Genomic DNA, 20,635 nt, shown 5'->3' on the forward strand with positions numbered 1-20,635 from the left:
GTTGAGATTTTGATAAGAGTGGAGGCCCCTGTCCACCTGGAGGCTCGGGGCTATAGCCTCCCTAAGTCCCCCCTTAATCCGGCCCTGATCGTAATGTGATGTTTTATTCTATATTTTCTAGATGACTTACATCTACAATGCACAAGAAAATAAGCTGTTTTGGTAATATTTGAGTTTATTTACGGAATCTCAATTTAAATTATTGTAACATATTTGTCTTTTAATGTTGTGCTCGAAAACAGATTCTACCTTCTTTATCTAACGTAGCCAAATAGGTCACTAGGGCATAAAACATAGATAAAATGGCCAATTTGTTTCTCCTGTGGTTAGTTGTTTTGTAGTTCAGCGTCTATTTTCAGCACCGAAGCTATGCAAGACGTGGGCCTATAACTTAATGTGAGATCCAAACCACGGAAGGTACCACCAAGAATCGAACCCAGGCCTTCTGTAACATGCGTTTCTCCTGTAGTTCAAAAGAGTAATCTGTATGGAAAACTATAAGTTAGGGAATCTAATTGTTAAAGAGATAAGTAGAACAATATAGCAAATAACAATAGAAAGCTTCGTACTGACCAAAAATGTTTCAAAACTGAACTAGTACTTTCGAGGAACACGGTCCTCATTATCAGTTTACTTACGTTTGAAAATGATTATAAAAGGGAAAAAAAAGTGTGAAGGTGAAGACTAAATTATACTTCACATTAAAAACTAAATTATATCCAAACTTACCTATATAGTTATTTCTTTATGAAAAAAATGCAGAATTAACGATTCTTTTGTATACACTAATAATAATGTAAGAAGATATCTTAGGTATGCTTCTTGTTTTCTTAATGTAGCTTATATACTTAAATATCTGTGCAGAAATTAAATTATCACTGATTAAAGTAAGACCATTATAATACACTGGAACTAAATTATTTGACGTTTAGTGTTTACACGTTACGTGTGGTCTCTGAACTACGTATTTGTAAATAAAAATTAGGAAGTTGGAGTGAAGGAATAGCTTACGGATTAGAATTAAGGGTAGGGTTGCGCTGGCTCACCTCTGGTGCGTAGGGTCCCTGGTTCGATCCCAGCCTCGCCAAGTGGACTTTCTTGTGGACGAATACGGTGTAAATGGGTTTTCTTGGGGTTCCGTTTCTGTCCAGTACCGTCCCGTTTCCTCCCACTTTCTTCATTCCACCATTGCATTCGTTTCTCATCATCACCGTCTCCTTTAGCCTAGCCGGCATAACCATGGGACGTAAAGCTAAAAGATTTCATTTCATTTCATATAAAATTAAGGGTATTATGTGTACAATAACTGATAATAATCAACCTTCACTACGCAGATATTCACGGGCATATTCAAGTTACATTCATTCAATAGAGGCACTTTGACATTTTGTAGCGTCAAGTATCCAGATGAGCTTCCCTGATTGACATTTATAAATTTTCTTCTCACAACTGTTATTTTAAATGTATGGCTAACTAATTAAATAATTACACAAGTAGGCGACAAGTTTCTCATTGGTAGTGGAAAGAAATTTACTTGTAAATAAATATTCTTAATATATTAAAGACACGAGGGCATAGAAAAGCCTATATATATATATGAAATCATATGCTTTTGTTGCAGGAATTGTGTCAAACACAGGACAATATCCTCCAGCTGCGAAAGAATATGACACGTTTTTGGTCTTAGGTCCCATGTCTCGATTTTCTTCAGATCTTACACCGATGTTAAAAGTACTAGCTGGCAAGAATGTGAACAGGTTGCAACTTGACAGCAAGGTTAGTGAAACTTAATTCATTTTGTAAATATACCTAGAAGAGAATTACTTGTATGAGCATCTGAATCATTTTGTAAATATACCTAGAAGAGAATCACTTGTGTGAGCATCTGAAAATCAAATTTAGTTATTGTTTAAGTTTTCAGTAAAGGAAAATTAAACACTATACACAGTTTTTGTATTGTAACTTGAAGTTCATGTCTAATTTTATTTTATGTAACTTACTCTGGGCTAGTTTATGTATTTTGACAATGGACACTATATAGTTATGCTTGAGATGCTAACACTTGAGTGGATAAAATTAAGTGCTCACATTTATAAATCTAAATAAATATACAGTGTTGTCCTCGGAAACTGAACGTCCCAAGACTCAAACAATTGTAATTCGAATAAAAAATTCGAGCAAATTTGGCCCAGGAACACGAACGCTGCTTTGGAATCCGAACGCCAAGCATGTTTTGCGTGAGTATTTGTTCGCTAAAGTAGTAAGTAGAGCAGTTTAGCACATAGGATTTTTATTTTCTCCCATAACCTTTTATTATACAATCTTGTTATGTACAACTATAACACACAAGATCACTATAATTGTGGTCCGAGAACCAATACAAAGTTTTCTATGTAGTCTGTCCCGAAGCCCAAGTAGCCAAGGGCAGGATACCACAGAAATATGCAGTATCTCATATCCTGGCCCCTCTTTTAGCACATCCTGTTGCCAGCTACTTCCATAAGTAATTTCGAGTATGTAATAAGCGTTTTGATTATTGCTGCTTATCGGTTACAGTTGAATATGTGTGCAAGCCTTATATAGGAATAGGAATAACAGTTTGAGAGTAAGTATGAAAATAAAAATGTCTTTTTCAAGATAATCTTAACAAAAATTTTTTTCCGCTACTAGATCCTAATTACATTTAACTTTTTCATCTTTCTTCGCGACCCATCTAGGGTTGAGAAACTCCTCTGTAAACTAAAGTTCGTTCTTGTCTCCTATTGTATTCACTGAACTAGGTCAGTCTAGTCTAGGTTAATGTTGCCCTTGTCTCAAAGATCCATCTTCGTATCACACTCTCAACTTTGGCGGCAGCGTGTCCCGTCTACATTAATGTCTCGATCTTATGTTAGTGAGGGACACGAACTTATTGTGTATTTTACTCTGTTTTCCTGTTTGCTTTTGTACTTAAGCGCCTAATGTTTTTCCTAAACCTTGGCTTTCAAAAAATTAGTGTCTTTTGGTCTCTGCAAGTTAACACCAACTTTCACAGCCAAAGAATATAATTATGCTTCTGGGGCAGTGCAGAACTGTTTTTATTCTTTCGCTTACTGCTGTTTCTATTAATAGTTGTTATCCAACTTTCAATCACTGAAATTTCAAATGCTTTTTTTTTTCATGTAGGTTGATGTACGTAACCTGAAATTTTATTACATGGAAGATGACGGAGGATCTTTCTTGTCTGAAGTCCATCCAGAAATAAAGGGTTGTATAAAACGAATGGTGGTGCATTTGGACAAAGCCTATGGTATTAAAGCTCAAAAGGTAAAGTTTTAAATAATTTTATATATTTTACATTACTGTCTGATAGTTGTCGTTATGTATTAATATTTAATAGAGAATTTATATTTCGAAAACATGATATAAAAATTCAAAGATATCCATCTTTATCATATTGAAATACTCGCTGCACTCGTTGCAAGTGATATGGATACAGGGTCGCTCGACGACATACACGTCATATCTGCATGTAGTTTACGCGTAGTTCATCCTTCAGGAAGACATTGATACCAAAATTATCTTCCTAGCTCAATTAGGAGCTGAGCTATTAAATTGAGTCATACTGAGGGGCGGCCAGAATGTAACTATTTCACACCGTCAGGCAACTCAATGGCCGTAACTCTGTAACGATGCATTTCCCGATATATGGATATATGAACCTTTTTATTTGTCTATCCATAAGGAATCCACCTCTGAAATTCTGTCGTACCTTTTTGTTACACCCTATATATACGTATAAATATATATAAATTATGGCTTACGGAATCCCAAGGTTCAATACGGAATTCACAAAAGCTGTTCATTGACTTCTATCCTTAGCCAACTGGATCTAGTTACTACTTGTATTCCTATTTCTCTGAGATATATCTTAATAAATATTATCCTCCAATCTGCAGCTTGGTTTTCCTAATGGTCTTTTTCGATTGGGTTTCCAGTTAAAATTTGGAAGTCGTTCCTGCTGTTTCTCATTCTTGCTACATGACCTCCCCACTTGAGCCTCCTAGAATTAATGACCTTGATAATGTTAGGTAAGCGGTATAGATTATACAGTTCCTGGTTAAGATTCCACCATTTCCCATTCGAATCCCTCTTAAATCTGCTTTAGGGTGATTTTGTTTTCAAATTCTTTTAATCTGCTCTTCCCTCAAAGTAAGCGATCGTTTTTTTTCGACGGAATTCAAAGACAAAAAAGTTTGGACTGGATAAGAGCACGAATTCCGTGCTTTCAGTCAACATTTCAGGCTTTGTGGATATGGTTTTGCTCTGTTAATATTGACCCTAAGTATTTGAAAATTCCTTCTTTGTCAAAGGTATTTGGCTGGTTCCAGTGAATAACCGGCTAAGTCAGCTGTTTTTGAAAATTGAGATTTTACAGGTATAAGCTTCTTTTGGTGAGTTCTACATTGTGTAGAAGCGGCTAAGACAAAATCAGAAAATTGAAGAGGTTACAGCATTTTGCATAACCAGTTATGTGAAAATTAACCAGGTAACTGCTGTAAAATTTACCTTTAAACTTCTCTCCTCTAAAATGTACTTTTCCCGACTTAGCCGGTTATTCCCTGGAACCAGTCATTTTATGTTTTAACCTATACAGTTTGCAGTATTATGGTCACGACAAATTTCCATGTATTTGGTTTTCTCTGCATGTACTTCTAAATCCGTGTCCTGCAGGGATTTAATAAAACCTGTAATTTCTTTCTCTTGTCCTCATATCATCACTTACTAGATTGACACTAGCATAAACCATAATTTGGTGTGTTCAATTCAGTTTTAGGCCCTGGCTGCTGTACATTTTCCTTATAGCGTATTCCAGAATATATATATAAAGAGAAAGAGAGAGAGAGAGAGAAGGGGAGAGATAGATATAGATAGATAAATGGATAGATAGATATACATAGAGATAGAAGTTTTATTATTGATTGATTAGGATATTCTTAACGCCTCATTTATTTATTTATTTTTTTCAGATCCACATTAAAAACATGTCAAGTTCAGCTGCAATATGGGTAGCCAAAATGAAAGGTGTTGAAGGCGTTCCACGCTTCAGTGAAGAATTGACCAATCGTGAGGTATATTATGTTTCATTATCTTTAACAATACAGTCAAAATCCGGTTCCACTTTTAAACGTGCTGTATGCTGAATATAAGGGTTAAGTCTCCCAAGTTACTAACACTGTGTTCGATGGTTTATAAATTCTAAGCAAATAATATATCTTTAAAAATACTCTTTGTTAAGTTTTACATTTTGTCCTTTTTTTTTTTTTTTTTTTTTTTTTAAGTATGAGTGAGGATGTTCTTTCTGAAAGCACGTTCCTGCTCATTCAGGTAGGCAGGGTCAGTAGGCAAGTAGAGCAAGGGAAGGATAACCAGTCCTTTTCTCTGAGATATTGAAGAGTAACTCAAAAATTGAAGGTGGGCACTGTGACTCACTGGTAGAGCACTTACCTCTGGTACGTGCGGTCCCAGGTTCGATCCCTGGCCAAGTAAGTTTGTGGTGGACAGCATCGTGTCCGTGGATCTTTTCGGGCTAGTCCAGTATCCTCCCACATCTTCGTTCCACCAATTCTTTCATCGTCATTCATTTACCTTAATCATCGTCTCCCTTAGCCTAAAAGGCACGATCGTCGGACGTTAAACTGAACGATTTCATTTCATTTTTCAAAAGCTGAAGTTATAGACCAGGAGCTGGTAAGAAACTTCTTACGTCATAAGTGTTAAAAAAAATCACCTGTGTTAAAAATCATCGGCAGTGGAGAAGGGAAAGTAAGAAAAACAACTTTGTTTCATTGGTCAGACAGGATGTTTTAGCCAATCACGTGGTGACCTTCTTTGACCCCCTGATTCGGTAAAATTTACGTCATAAGATATGACTAAGTTTATGGCATTGGATGCGGAAATTGTTGCTGCTCACTCAGGGCCGGATCTAGAGGTGCCAGGTGAAGAGGGCGCCAAACGAAAATGAATTTTGTGTTTTAAATGTGAATATTTATTAAAGAAAATGTTATGTTGAAAAATATTTCAAATAGCTTCAAATAAATATTTTACATACTGACATACAGATAAGGAAAAAAATACCAAAAGGACAATAAAGTCGATTCTTTGCGTGGTTGGCTGTAGATACCCCTTTACAATTAAGATGGACTCGTACAATTGGCGCCAATGCCACACTCACAAGTGACGCTAGTTTGACGAAAATTTCCCGCGACGCAGGAAGATTTAGGAAAGATTTTTGAAAAGAAGGAAAAAGGGAAATTTTACGAATATGAAATAAAATGTAGGGAAATGTAGCTTTTCAATAAATGTTATATTAAGTACTATGGCAGTATGACTAAAGATAGCGACATTTTTTCTACAATCCCACCATATGCTCAAAATACATATATAACAGACTCTTAATTCCTCTCCCAACAACTCTTCCGCGACCTTGCTAGAGAATATCATTGCCAAATATGTCTTAGAAATGGGAATGGATCAACAAACAAAACGAAGTCAACTGCACTGTTGCTTAAGTATTGAGTGACATTATCACAGTAGAAAGAAATGTCTTCAAGGGTTCTCCGCCTTGTCATAAACAGTGTCCCCGCATAGTGTTTTGGTTCAAAAACCACAGATAAGGGTTGAGAAAGGTGATCGTAAATGAAATGCACATTATCGAAGTTCAAAGGACTAGGCTTTTGTTGTCCATTAGTCTAGGGAAGGAGAGGAATACTAAGAAAAAAATGAGCGGTACAAATGGAATTTTTGACCATTTTTGAGGGAAATTTGAACTTATCAGTAAGTTCTTAATACCAGTGGCTCACAATCGCTGCACACTGCTTAATGCTTACTTTATTAATATCTATTAGTCTAGTTGTCATTCGTCAACATTTTCGTTTCTATCCTGAGTCGTAATAATAACGATCAACGATTAAAAAAAAAAAAGGAAAGAAAGCTACGAAACTTGAAAGAAGGTGAGAGGCAAGTAAAGGCTCTAAAAAGTTTCTTTCGATTTCTGAACAAAATTTCAAAAGTGATAATCATACTAATGTTGAAATGAGGGAGTTGTCAATAGCAGTTATTATTAACGAAGCATTTGGAAGTCGACAAACTTTTGAAACTGTAAGTTTATTTTACTTGATTGCAGTAATTTAATTATTAAATTAAAATGGAATGGATACGGCCTCCTCGGTTACGGGTTTGAGTTAAATTTAATGTAGTCTATTTCAAAATTTGTTTGAATACAATTAGTTTTCACGCAATTTATGCGTATATAATTCGAAAAGGTAACTGCAATCGAAAGGTCATTAGGATTATAAGTAACACAGATTTTTTTTTCAGAAGTATCTCTGTCAATCACAGCAGCGTATACAGTTGTATATAACAGTGTAGCAATCATTATCAATTCATTCTCTCGTATTAAATTTAGATGGAGCGATATTTTTAAACATTTGGTAATAGTCCTGATGTAAAGTAGAATTTTAATTATTAGTTACTTGTGTTCAGGGATACACCGACAATGGTCGTCCGATCTCTAGTCTAGATCCTCCAGAACGTTTAATTTAAAAAAAAAAAAAAGCACAATTTCAGGGGCAGATACACAAAATTATTTGCATTTTACAGGCTACTCCGAAAAATCTTTAGACCCTAAAGAGAAATCTTGGATGCGCCACTGCTTGTGTTTACATTATGTTACTTATTGTCTGATTTCGAACGTCTATGTTGGAAAAAGATATGAAAGGACGGAGTTGTTTTATGGGGTCCTGAAAAGAATTTTTACGGGAGGACCTAATTTTGCGTTCCGCCACTTGATCGAAGACAAATTAAATATCGATTAAGACACACATTTTGGTCATTTGTTGTGTATTAAACAAGTTTAGCTAAAATTAATAAAGAATATTTGAGATCAGCTATATCTCATGAATGATTAAATGATCTAGCTTCGATGGCCATTAAAACTGACACACACAATGAAATAAAGTAGATACAAATTGAGTCAGAACAGTGTCTTTATAACACGCATTTTTCAGTAACAAAGAAAGCAAAAAATTAAGGTAAATACCATAATCGTATCGCTAGAAAATACTATGTAAATATGTTTTTAATGAAACACAAGAAGATACCTCTTTGTCAAATTCTAACTTGTGTTACTGTTATTATTGAAGCTCATGAGTTATATTCTGTTTCGACTTTCATGTTTCAATTGTACTTGTCAAAATACATCTTAGGTGTATATCTTAGTTGTGTCTTTTGCTTATTTAATAAAAAATGCTATTAATTATTAAAATTTGGAACTTTGAGTTGAGTTGATTTTAGTTTAGCGTCCCTTTCAGCAGCGAGGCTATATGAGACGTGGACCTACTGATTAACGTGGAATCCGAACCACATGAGCTCCCGCCGGGAATTTGGAACTTTGTTCAGTGTTCATCCACAGTCAATCAGTTATAATTTTACCATTTTTCGTTAATACTCACAGGAAGACTACAGATATTGAAGAAATTCGCAATTGTAACAATTATTTGAAGAATTTTTGTCATTTCAATTTTCTACTCTTCTATTTTCATTTAAGTGGGGGCGCCTAAATATTGTTTGCATACACTTAAGAAATGTCTAGAACCGGCCCTGTGCTCACTGCAGTAACTAATAAGACAAAACAATTGGAAGCATCTGTGAATAAGACTTCAAAATTTGACCAAAATTTATGTCATCAAGATATATGAGCCACACCAACGCTGAAATGTTGCGTTAGGTCCGTAGTCATAAAATACCATCGATAAGACAAAGAAATAGCAAGTATTCCGAAATAAGAAATGGGTCAAAGTTACTTGAGTGGGCCAGGCCCCAGATTTGATCAAAACCTTCATTTCATTTGGCACTAGATGCGGAAACTCTTGCTAAACACCAATATATATATATATATATATATATATATATATATATATATATATATATATATATATATATATATATATATATATATATGGTTGGGAAGAGGTGGAATGAAGATTATGTGCGGTCAAGAGAAAAGGCGAACTATGACGGATTTCATGCCCAGGGTCGTTAGAAACAAGTAGGGTACCTTTTCCCATATAATCAATGGGCTAAGAAACAATTATTATGGCACAGTTACCGTACACCCGTAAAGTATTTATTGAGGAAAATATTTACCTCATAAATCGCATACTTTAATTTGGCGTATGTAATTCATTTTAACTTTTCTTTTTGTCTTCTTTCTTCCAGGGCAGAATAAATGTTTACTGGGAATTGATGAAGTGGCTGTTCTTCATGTCTAACCACACATTGATAGGCCTCTGTACAGCTTTATTCGAGAATTGGGGCGTTGAACCAGGTAGCCCTCATCACACGTATCTTGTAAATAAATGTACAGATCTCTTCCACGAAATACAAGTAAGTGTTATTTTAAGTGAATTAATAAATTAAAGGAGCCTCAATACGGGGTATAATGAGAGTAAAGTGTATTTTATAAGGTTTTGCGTTAGAGAACATTCAACACGAAGCAAAATAAATTTGTGAACAGTGGCAATGAGTGGGAGTTTGTTCTAAATGTTGCATTAGACGGGTTATGTATCATAGAAATCAACAACTTAAGAAAAAAAAAAAAACTACTCTCTAACTCTTATAATACTACCATACAAATACATGTTTATCTTTCAAAAATATAAATTTTAAAATATTTCTCAAATATATAGCGAAAGCTTCGTGCTTTGTATGTCTAAAGTTTATTGGTTTAAAACAACGATGTTTGTCTTGAACACTGTTCTGAAAGCAAAGCAGTGTTTTTCTAACTTGGAAATTTTGTTTCTTGAGTAACGTAAATTTCATTTTTGATATCTTTTTAAAGTATCTTTTCCTATTTCAATGTTCTATCTATTAAAATATACTAAATTGAAACATATCTATTAGATTTCGATGTTAGATCCTTGATTGCAAGTGTTTACTTATGGCAAATTGTGAAATGTACTTACTTCGTATTCTATTTACAAAATTAATGATAGTTTGGAACACACAATGGGTGTTGTGTTCTTTTGTATTGGTGCTAAATGCGAGTTATGTACTATTTTAAATGTTGATTGAATAATAATAAGATCTTTAATGCTGATAAGTATTTGTTTTGTTGAAAGAGAAAACAAGAAAGAAGCAGACAAATCGCTGACATTTCTATTTATTTTATTGGAACATATTTATTAAATTTCAATGGTTGGTCCTTGATTACAAGATCTTACTTATGCAAAAAATTGGGAAAAGTACTTATTTTGCAAACTTTTTGCAAAATTCGTGGTAAAATGAATAGTTGGTGTACTCTCTTATATGGGGTGGTGAATGCGAGACAGTTTCAATGCTTGTCTGAACAAAATGAGAAAAGCTTTCGTATTGATAAATATTTTGATTTTGTCGGAAGAAAACCCCAAAAAGAAACGGGCAACTTTCTATCATTTTTCGACAATAACTTTATTACATTTTAAATATATTATGCTTTTTTTTTCTGCTCGAGATCGCATGTGACGCATAAGCATGGTAGCTGACCGTCAGCCCATTTAGCGATATGTGTATTATGTAATTTCGAGTTTAATTTTGGCACAATCATCGTATAATGTATGAATTAACTGTCAATAGAATGAAAAACATAAAATAATATTTTTTGTTATTATTAATTCATTAATTTTAGTTAAGAAAGACATTTTATGTATTCCAGTTTTAATGTTATCTTTCGTCAACTCTAACTGGTCAACTCCTACAGCACTTGCTAATAATGTACCGCGCTCTTGGCCGCGTAGCATGACTATCCTTCATTTTTGGACCCTTTTGATGTACTCAATTACTGTAAATTGACTTTAATTACTTTTACAGTAATTAAGATATTTTGTTTTATGGTTGTTAAGAATATGGATGACGCACCTTTAATCAATATGTTGGCAATCTGAGTTTAATTCAATAAAGTTCTTGTACTCGTTAATAATATATTTATCAATGCCATTAATGTTAATGGAAGTTCTGTGTGGAATTGAATCAAGGGTTCATAAAGGAACAATTATAAATCATAGTCTAGATATTATGTCGACATTTTTGGTGAAGATAGTATGTTTTTGTTGGCGAACAAAATGATGAAAATGAAATCTTTCAGTTTACGCCCTTTGGTTATGCCCTGTAGGTTAAAGGAAACGGATAGGGTTAATGAAAGAAAAAAGTTTAACGTCCCACGTTTATGCCCTTGAGGTTAAGGGAGACGGATGATCAAGGCAAGTGAATTTTGATGCCAGAATTGGTGGAATGTGAATGTGGGAGGAAACGGGACTCTCCGAGAAAACCCACGGGCATGACGTTGTCCACTACAAGTTTACTTGGTTGGGGATCTTACCAGGGACCCCACACACTAAAGATAAGCACTCTACCACTGACCTACCGTGCCCTCTACTTAAGGGAAGTTAACGATTATGAAATAATTGGTATGATGATAAAATGGAAGGAAACGGGAGAAAATCAACGGATACGATGTTATACACCACAAATTTACATGGCTTGGGATCGATCCAAGGTCCATTGCAATAGAGGTGAGCGCTCTACAGAAACGTGATGTTTATCCAACTGGATTTCTTGGGCCATGGTTAAAAGTGTGAAAACTAAAAACTTTTAACACCTCAATACTGGTAAAAGGATGTTACAGAGAATCTGAAATATATTTATTGAGATCAAAAGTCAGAAATTTCCTTCCATCAAAATTTACGAACTATTGTGGCACTAATATTAGTATATAGTAGTTAATAATAATAATAATAATAATAATAATAATAATACTTTTAAAATCTTTCATAATAAAGTTGTTAATGTTTTCTACATCTATTTACAAATTGTAAGAGAGGAGATTGCAGTAGACTCGCTATGTTGTAGCAGCTCTCCCCGGTGGTCTAGTGCTAACACGTACGTTTTTGGTGTTTTGAAGATAATAGCTGTCAAATACTCAGAAAATACCATAAAATGAAGTTGCCAGCGTCTTTAAGATTATTTATAACGGCTTTAGTGTTTCCAAGAGGATCTGAGATATTTTGAATTGCACCACATCAAGAAAAAAAAAATCATCTACCGGAAGTCACACTCCCAATCTATGATCACATAATCAATGTTAACTTTTTAGTAGAGTATATTTTTGGTTTTATACGCCTGCTGCCAAATGAACAGAACTCAGCCATAATCGGAAAAGTCTTATTTTTAAGGAATGTGGGAGATAAACTTCCTCTTTAATGAAATTAACTGTTTACTCAATTAACGTTGATGGTATAAGAGAGCTGGGAATTGCCAAAATGTGAGATATTTTCTGTTGATTGATAGCAAAGTGAAAGAAACAGAAGTGTACAAAGTTTGTTCCTTCGGTACCAGGCATTTAACACGACAGAGGAAAAATAGATTAAAATACTTACATTTTATATACGTTGTAACAAAAGACTCCGTTGATCGAAATATAACTCCAAAGAATATTGTCAAGCACTGTCATGTAGCCACTGAAACAAACAGTTGGAGATATTAATGTTACGGTTAGATATCATCAAATGATTGCTTTTGCAAAGTGGACTTTGGTTGAATATACATTTGGTTGAACTATAATGATTTTGGCGAATCTAGTTTTCCATTCTGAGTCATACGCAATGTTAATTGATACACATTTGATAAGGAAAATAAAACTTCTATCCTGTATAATCTAAACATCGTCCATTATTTAATCATCATCAACTGTGAAATTTCCACTTGACTTAAAGGTTTTTCTTATTCTGTCGTGTAAGTTTATACAATAGAAGTGTGAAAAAATATATATAAGTTTTCTTAGAACACCATTGACGTACTTGTATTTCCTATTCTCTTTCTTAAAATTATTGCTTAGCAACGAAATTTTAATTGAGTTTTGCTTTTGTTTCAAGGAACAAAATAATAAACCTGCATGTATTGTTAAAACCGTGACATTGTTTTTTAATAGCTTAGGGATAGTTCTAAAACAGAATTTCCAATGGGAGAACATATGGTTTGGATCGATCCCATCATAAAACTACATTTTTTTTCTTGCATAACCTTAAAGGCGAGAAAGAACGCTAAGGAGACACATATAAGATTTAAAATTATCACAGTGATATTGAAGTCATCTCGTAGAAACGCATGTGTAGGAGGTACTTTTACCAGGGATTTAATTTTACTTTTACCAGTAGTTTGTGCAGAGTACACTGTATCCATTTCATCTTTTTATTTATCTCCCAAATTCTATAAACATATGTCTAGAAGGAATAAATAGAAGGTTTGTGAATTCGAGGCACTCTTTCGTTCCTACGGTAGTGTGTGATGTAATAGGCAATTTTTTTTATTTTTATTTATTTATTTATTTATTTATTTATTTTTTTGTATAGTGCAGAAAGTTAAAACATTTTCGATATTGATTTGTTTCGCAGATGGGTCCTGTAGGGTCAGTACATTATATTGGAAGAAACTATTAGACTGTAGTTTTAAGTAGTAAATTTGCAGCATTATGTACATGTACATATAGTTTTAGCAGTTTGAAGTAATAAAAACTCGAAGAACAGCAGAGGTCCCTCGTGGCTATATGATTAACGTACGTGCTTTGGCGCGGGATAAGCTGTAGCCACGTCTCATATAGCCTTGGTGCTGAATAGACCAATCAATCAAAGAACAAAAAAGCGTAATTGGGCCAGTGATCATGCCTGGTCTTCGACGTACTGTGTAGCCTCTCTACACTACGCTACTCAGTTGCTCCCTACGCTAACCTACATTTTTCTCTCTTCATCTTGGTGTTTACCCATATAGACTTTATGGACTGTACTACAACTTAGGACTGTTATCCTTCAACAATTCAATATTTATGTGCATTAATGAAGAGTTAAGTAATGGAAAATTATATTTGAATTAGCTATGAGAACACAACTATTTTTTTTCTTTTAAATAATATAATATCAACATCTGAACCTGGGTTTCAAAAGTTTCATAGATCAACTAACACTGCAATTTTTAATTTTATGTCTGATGTGGGAATGGACATAATTAAAGAAAAACGTGTAATTGGCAGTTTTGTTGAGCTATGTAAAGCATTTAGACCTGTTACCATAGACCATGGCATTATGCCAGAAAAGTTATACTCGTATGAAATCAAAAGCTTGGCATATAAATTGCTAAAATCATACTTATTTGAACGTTGGTAAACTGGCGAAATTTATGAAGAGATTAATGGTAGAAGAGACATACTTCAGTTATCTACATTGATAATATCAAAAGGATCTATATTAGACCCCCCTTTTTGTATATAAAAATGATTGTGAAAAATTTGGGCTGTAGATACATTAATGAAACTAATAGGCTGGTTAGATACAAATAAACTAACTATAAATATATATATATATATATATATATATATATATATATATATATATATATATATATATATATATATATATATATATATATATATATATATTGGCGGATCCAGGATATGATCAAGGGAGGGGCTAAACCGTAGTTTGCAGCTTTACCCAGTGTAAAGCAGGATTGAAGCCCATTTTATCCAGTGTATACCTGAGCGTCAAGGGGGGACTAATAGCCCCTATAGTTCCTCTTGGTTTCGCCTCTGTATATATATATATATATACACAGGGTTTTCAAAACAACACCAACAACGTTCGGAAGTAATTCCTGACACCAAGATAAGACAAAAAGTATAGACCAACCTGGGCACACAAATGCTTCCTTTCGGAGTTATAGACTGCCGAAAACATGAAAAAATTAACTTTAGAAGTCCATAGCTCCAATACTATGGGACCTACCGTAGTCGAGTGAAGACTTCACTCAGGAATTAGTATGTGCCCTATCCAAATATCCATGCTTCTGAATCCTGCGGTACGCACGCAATAATTTTCATAGAGGTAGTTGGTGAGTATTTCCAATTACATGCCCGTAGTCTAACTCCCTCTACAAATATTGTTGCGTGAGTACCGCAAGATTATGAAACATGTATTTTTGGATAGCACACGTATTAGTTCCTAAGTGAAGTCTTGACCCTACTACGATAGGTTTCATAGTATTGGAGCTGCGTACCTGTAAAGTTCATTTTTCATGTTTTCGGCAGCCTATAACTCCGAAAGGAAGCATTTGTGCACTCAGATTGGTATATACTTTTTGTCTTATCTTGGTGTCAGGAATCACCTCCCAAACGTTGTTGGTGTTATTTTCAAACACCCTGTATATAAAGAAAATCATAAAATTTCGATTTCCAGGACATGGTACTTTCAACCATAGATCTTATAGTCAGTGAAATTTTTAGGAGTACACATTAATGAAGACTTAATATGGAATGTTCATAAGAAGAGATTTATAATAAACTCAGTTTACTGTGCTTTGTATTTCGCAGGCTCCGAGGTAGCTTATGTAAGGAAGTTATAATGTCCTTATATTATAATAAAACTTTTTCAACACTTAATTATGGAGCTATATTCTGGGGTAACTCAAAAATGAGTATTAGTACGTTCCGAATTAAGAATAAAAAATTAGAATAATATTTAAAATGTCTAAACGATCCTCATGTAAAATTTATTTAAGAAATATAAATTGTTGAGTTTACGTAGTTCATACGTATCTATATTATAACATTAAAAATGACTATGTTTGTGACTCTTAATCCCTTGAACCGCCGACCGATCTCGATCAAATTCTTTCACGTAGATACAGTTCTGGCCTGGGAGTGTTTTAGCTACTTACTTTGACGGCAGAACTTAGGGGAGGGGGAGGTGGTGAGATAGAAAAATAAATAAAACTTAATAACTCTTGAACCACCAGACCGATCTCGATCAAATTTTCAACATAGATGAGATTCGGGACTGGAATGAATTTTATCATTTCATTTCGGAACAACGTAGGGGAGGGGAAGGAGGGGGAGATATATAAAAATTAATATAAATAAAAATAAAAGTGATTATGTTTGTGACTTAATATCTCTCGAACCATCCGGCCGATCTCAATCAAAGTTTCAACATAGGTGAGGTTCGGACCTGGGGCGATTTTTTCATTTTACTTTGACGACACAACGTAGGGGAGGGGGAGGAGAGAGATATATATGTAACAAAATAAAAATGAAGGTGGCTGTCTTTGTGACTGTATCACTCTTGAACCACCCGACCGATCTCAATCAAATTTTCACATAGTTGAGGTTCGCACCTGGAATGGTTTTTATCATATCATTTTAAGAATAGAACTTAGGGGAGGGGAAGATATATAACATAAATAAAACGTAATATCTCTTGAACCACCCAACCGATCTCGCAAATTTTCAACATAGATGAGATTCAGGACTGAAAATTTTTTTTATATTTTCTTTTTGACTGTAGAACCTAGGGGAGATATGTATCTAAAAATAAATAAAACTTAATAACTCTTGAAATACCCAACAGATCTCGATTAAATTTTCAACTTAGATGAGGTTCAGGCCTGGATGATTTTTATAATTTTACTTTGATAGTGCAACTTAAGGGAGGAAGGAGGGGGAGGAACATTTATAAATGATCGAAAATGACCGATATTAGTGTCGAATCCATAGTTTTCGGGAACGCTGAGATGAACGGGAACACTTCCGATGCCGTGCCCCGCAACATGGAGGAGGGGAGGAAGAGATATGTAAAAATGATCGAAAATGGCCGATATTAGTGTCTAATCCATAGTTTTTGAGATCGCTTAGATGAACAGTGACACTTCCGATTCCGTTTAAAACCAGGGTTGGAAAAATACAGTTTTTTCAAAAAGAATAAAACATGTGTTTAAAACATGAAAAAAGTGTTCAAAATGTTTTAAACATGTTTTAAAACACACACGAGAAAAACATGTTTTAAACATTTTGAGGAGTTTAAAACATGATTTTAAACATATTTCAAAATCGTGTAATAACGCATATATTCAGACTTTTTTGCTCTTGTAACCGATCTTTTCATTTATTTTATCCTGGTTAAGACTACAGTGTGTTGGGTTTAGAATATTTCAGTATAGATTAGTAATTCTCAACTTATTTCATATCGTGACCCCCTTTTATTACACCCTCTTGCCAGTGACTCCCAAAAGTACTTTCTTGGTTGTAATAAGCTTTTTAGGTAGATTTTAAAATCTACTTACATAGAGATTTCACACAATCTATCAATATACATGACAAAACAAAAGTCCTCACTATCTTTGTGTGTTGAGAACGGGTTGAGGTAGAATGATGAAACTTGGAAGTAGTCTGACACAGCAGATGGTGTTATCAAGCATCATGGCAGATATCTTTGCTTGATATTCGAAATTTCAAATGCAAAGGGAATTATGTTACATGTTTGAAGGCTAGAATTTTACCAGAAATACGCTTGTGCGATTATTTTATCCCTAAAGCAAGTCATTTCGGAGTTACCGCTTCTGAAAGTTTTCTAGTTATGCCTTTAGGAGCTAAGCTCGCGTTTCGTGGAGTCGGGCGAGATTTTTGTTGCAAAATTTGATTACTATTTCAGAATACTGATGCTAATAAAACTATTTTAAAATAATAAATTTTTGAAAAGTAATGTTTGAAGCACACTTCATATTGTGCTAACTTTAGAATATGTTCTGTAAGCCTATGTAATTTGTTGTTTCTTGAGTCAATAATTTATTGATCATCATCATCATATTGAAGAAAAGTAATATTTGGGGCGTTCAGAGCACAATGGTCCAAATGATTTTCAATAAAGTTCAGTTTTGCTCAGCAAATGAATTTTATTTCAAAACATAACTTCGCAGTCGAGAGCTCAAAACAAATGTAACTAAAACCATGCGAAAGGGCGTGGGATAGTTTCATATGACAGTCGCTAGACAAAGGGCATCAGTGGGACAGGAGGGCAACTGCCCACATCCTCACCCTGAATTTCAGATTTTGGGGGCAGTAAGGCAGAATTAGAAATCTTTTGATAAGCAAAGTCCAACAGAACAAGCTTGAGGTTCTTAGACCGAACAAATGCGGAGAACACACAGATGATTAAAACTGGGAAGTTGCTTAGCCCCAATTTTCAGAATTTTAAGCAGGCCCGAAACTCGAAAGTAGAGCCACCTTTGGAATCCTTGGGCCAAAAAATATACAAAAGAGCAATATCTTTGGAACAATATATACCATACGGGTGTTTTATGCTACTTTACTATATAGCTTTCCTATTTGAGCTTTTTCGTCCGTTTTTTTTTTTTTTTTTTTTTAGTCTAGAGGCATTGTAGAACACGTTACGTGTGGCTTCACGCCTTCGAGACATAGGAGGTGATGACGTCATAACAAAAAATATATATTCGTTTGTTAGGCCTATTTTCATTTTTTTTGGCGGGCTTACTTTTGCACCTAAAAGATTAAAATTTTGCACAAACATTCAGTCTACCGAGTAGTATTTATCAGATTTTTTTTTTCAGATCTCTGCGTTAGCACAGGAGGGGTCTAGGGGGAAAAGGGTTTTAAAAAGGTATATTTTGTTACCAAAAATCCCTTTTCCGCTATTTTTAAGCCTCAGATACATGATAGAGAAATGTGAATGGTACCGTATGAAAGGCAGTTATATTCTGAAGAGAATGGTGGGCGAACCATGATCCTAGGGTAATTAGGGATGTCTCAGGAAATTTTTACCCAAGATCCTTTTTTATACGGGAATTTGGGATATTGTGGGTATATTTTTTTTGGCGGACTTACATTTGCACCTAGAAGATTGAAATTTTGCACAAAAGTTCAGTCCACCGAGTGCACAGGAGGATCCAGAGGGGCAGAAAGTTTTAAAAAAAAGAATTTTTAACCAAAAAATCCCTTTCTTCGCGATTTTCCAGCCTCAGATACACGATGGAGACATATGAATGATGATTCTAGGATGAATATGAATGTCTTAGGAAATTTTTAACCTCAGATCAGGATCTTTTGCGGTAATCTGGGTCATTGTGCGGATTATTGATAGATATTTTCCCGCCCTTACTATTCAAGATAGAAGCTTTAAATTTGTTACACACATTTAGTCTACCGAATAGCATTTATCATTTTTTTTCAGATCTCTACGTTCACACAGGGCCGTTCCACAGGGGCCCAAAGTGTGACCAAAAAAAAAAAAAATCCCCGGAAATTTCCCCTCAATTTTTCCCTCTCCCAGTATATGTTATGGGCATGTAAGTGGTACCATTTGAAAGCCTGCTCTGTTCTAAAGAGAATGAGGTATAAATCATGATCCTAGGATAAATAGTGACGCTGCAGTAGCTGCTTGACTGAAAATCTAAAAATTACCCCAAAAACCCAAGATCTTAAAAGGGATATAGGTCTATAGCTCCTTACGGCCAATGGAAATGGATTATAGCCGATCAAAATCCGTATTTATTCGGTGTAAGGACTTCATTTTTTTTATGTTGGACTTTGCTCAGCGAAAGATTTCTAAATCTGCATTACTGCCCCCAAAATCTGAAATTCAGGGTAGGGAGCGGATGACCTCTAAACGAATGCCCTTCTCTAGCGGCAATCATATAAAATTCTAGATTGCATCTTGTCATGTAGTTTTTCTATCTTTCATCTCGGGTTCGTAGTTGTGAAAATATGACGTTTTCCGTCGGTGTATTCTTTTGGACATACACTGCATTTACTTAACGTAATTATGCATAATTGACAATGGCGTTCGGAGCTTGACTTGTTAATCATTCCCACGCTGCAGCGTACACAATATAATGTTAATATCTTACATGTATGAGCAAGGAGGAGGAAATTAGCCCTCCTTCACCACCATCAACGCCCTTGTGTAGCGGTTGTCCTATGAAACTCTAGTCCACACCCTTTCACGTGGTTTTTGTTTCATTTATTTCGTACCCTTGGCTACAAAGGTGCTACGTTTGCTGAACAAAAGTGAACCTTTCTGAAAATGGACTTGGATCCCTTGTGCTCTGAATGCTCCATATCTAAAAATATTTTATGAAAACTGAGTTGGAGTCAAATTTATCCTGCAACCCAAGTTTGTTCGAAGTGCATAAAATTAGTTTGTTTAGTTTGATTGATTACAGTATTGTTACAGTAGCAATGCTATATGAGACAGGGCTTTTTCTTTAAAGTGGGATCTGAACCATTAATTTTGAAATTTTACGTCGGATCGCAGTCAAAATCTATACAGCAAATTCCGACGTCTCGTGCCTCTACCCTCAAAATTTAATGTTAAAAGACTGAAAATTGCGCCCTGTAGCGTGGTGCATACATACAGACAGACGAACAAAATGAATCAAATTGTCCCAGACACTGACGTTCGGCACTGATGTTACAATAAGTATCACGCTTTAATAGTTAGTTACGCGGGCAACTGTTATACCTTGCGCTTTCTTGCCTGTCCCTTCATGCAAGCTATGCCAAGGTGTAAAGTTTCGAAGAAAATTGAGAACTGAGGTGGGGAAGAGGGACGAAATAAAATTTTCATAATATAATGAAAAAGATATTGTTGATACAAAATTAATTCTTACCTGAAGTTCCCAGTTGCATGCCAACCACATCACTGACGTTAGAATCATCAGAAGCAATTTTCTGATCAACACTTTTACCATTTGTTTGGGTTTCCAGTTTTTTCACAGCATT

General features: G+C 34.7%; 1 protein-coding gene across 3 annotated transcripts in view; it reads left to right on the forward strand.

The window, feature by feature from the left end:
• Window positions 1–20,635, forward strand: part of LOC145662993 (fatty-acid amide hydrolase 2-like) — a 166,557-nt gene that overhangs the window by 119,737 nt on the left and 26,185 nt on the right. For all 3 annotated transcript variants that reach the window (XM_081729099.1, XM_081729101.1, XM_081729100.1), the window contains 4 exons: window positions 1,622–1,776; window positions 3,166–3,306; window positions 5,010–5,111; window positions 9,259–9,426. In XM_081729099.1, the coding sequence (XP_081585225.1) occupies window positions 1,622–1,776; window positions 3,166–3,306; window positions 5,010–5,111; window positions 9,259–9,426 (566 nt within the window). The remainder of the gene's footprint in view (window positions 1–1,621; window positions 1,777–3,165; window positions 3,307–5,009; window positions 5,112–9,258; window positions 9,427–20,635) is intronic.

The sequence above is a fragment of the Thermobia domestica genome, chromosome 10, assembly GCF_964235325.1.
Source record: "Thermobia domestica chromosome 10, izTheDome1.hap1.1, whole genome shotgun sequence".
NCBI classification, from domain to species: Eukaryota; Metazoa; Arthropoda; class Insecta; order Zygentoma; family Lepismatidae; genus Thermobia; species Thermobia domestica.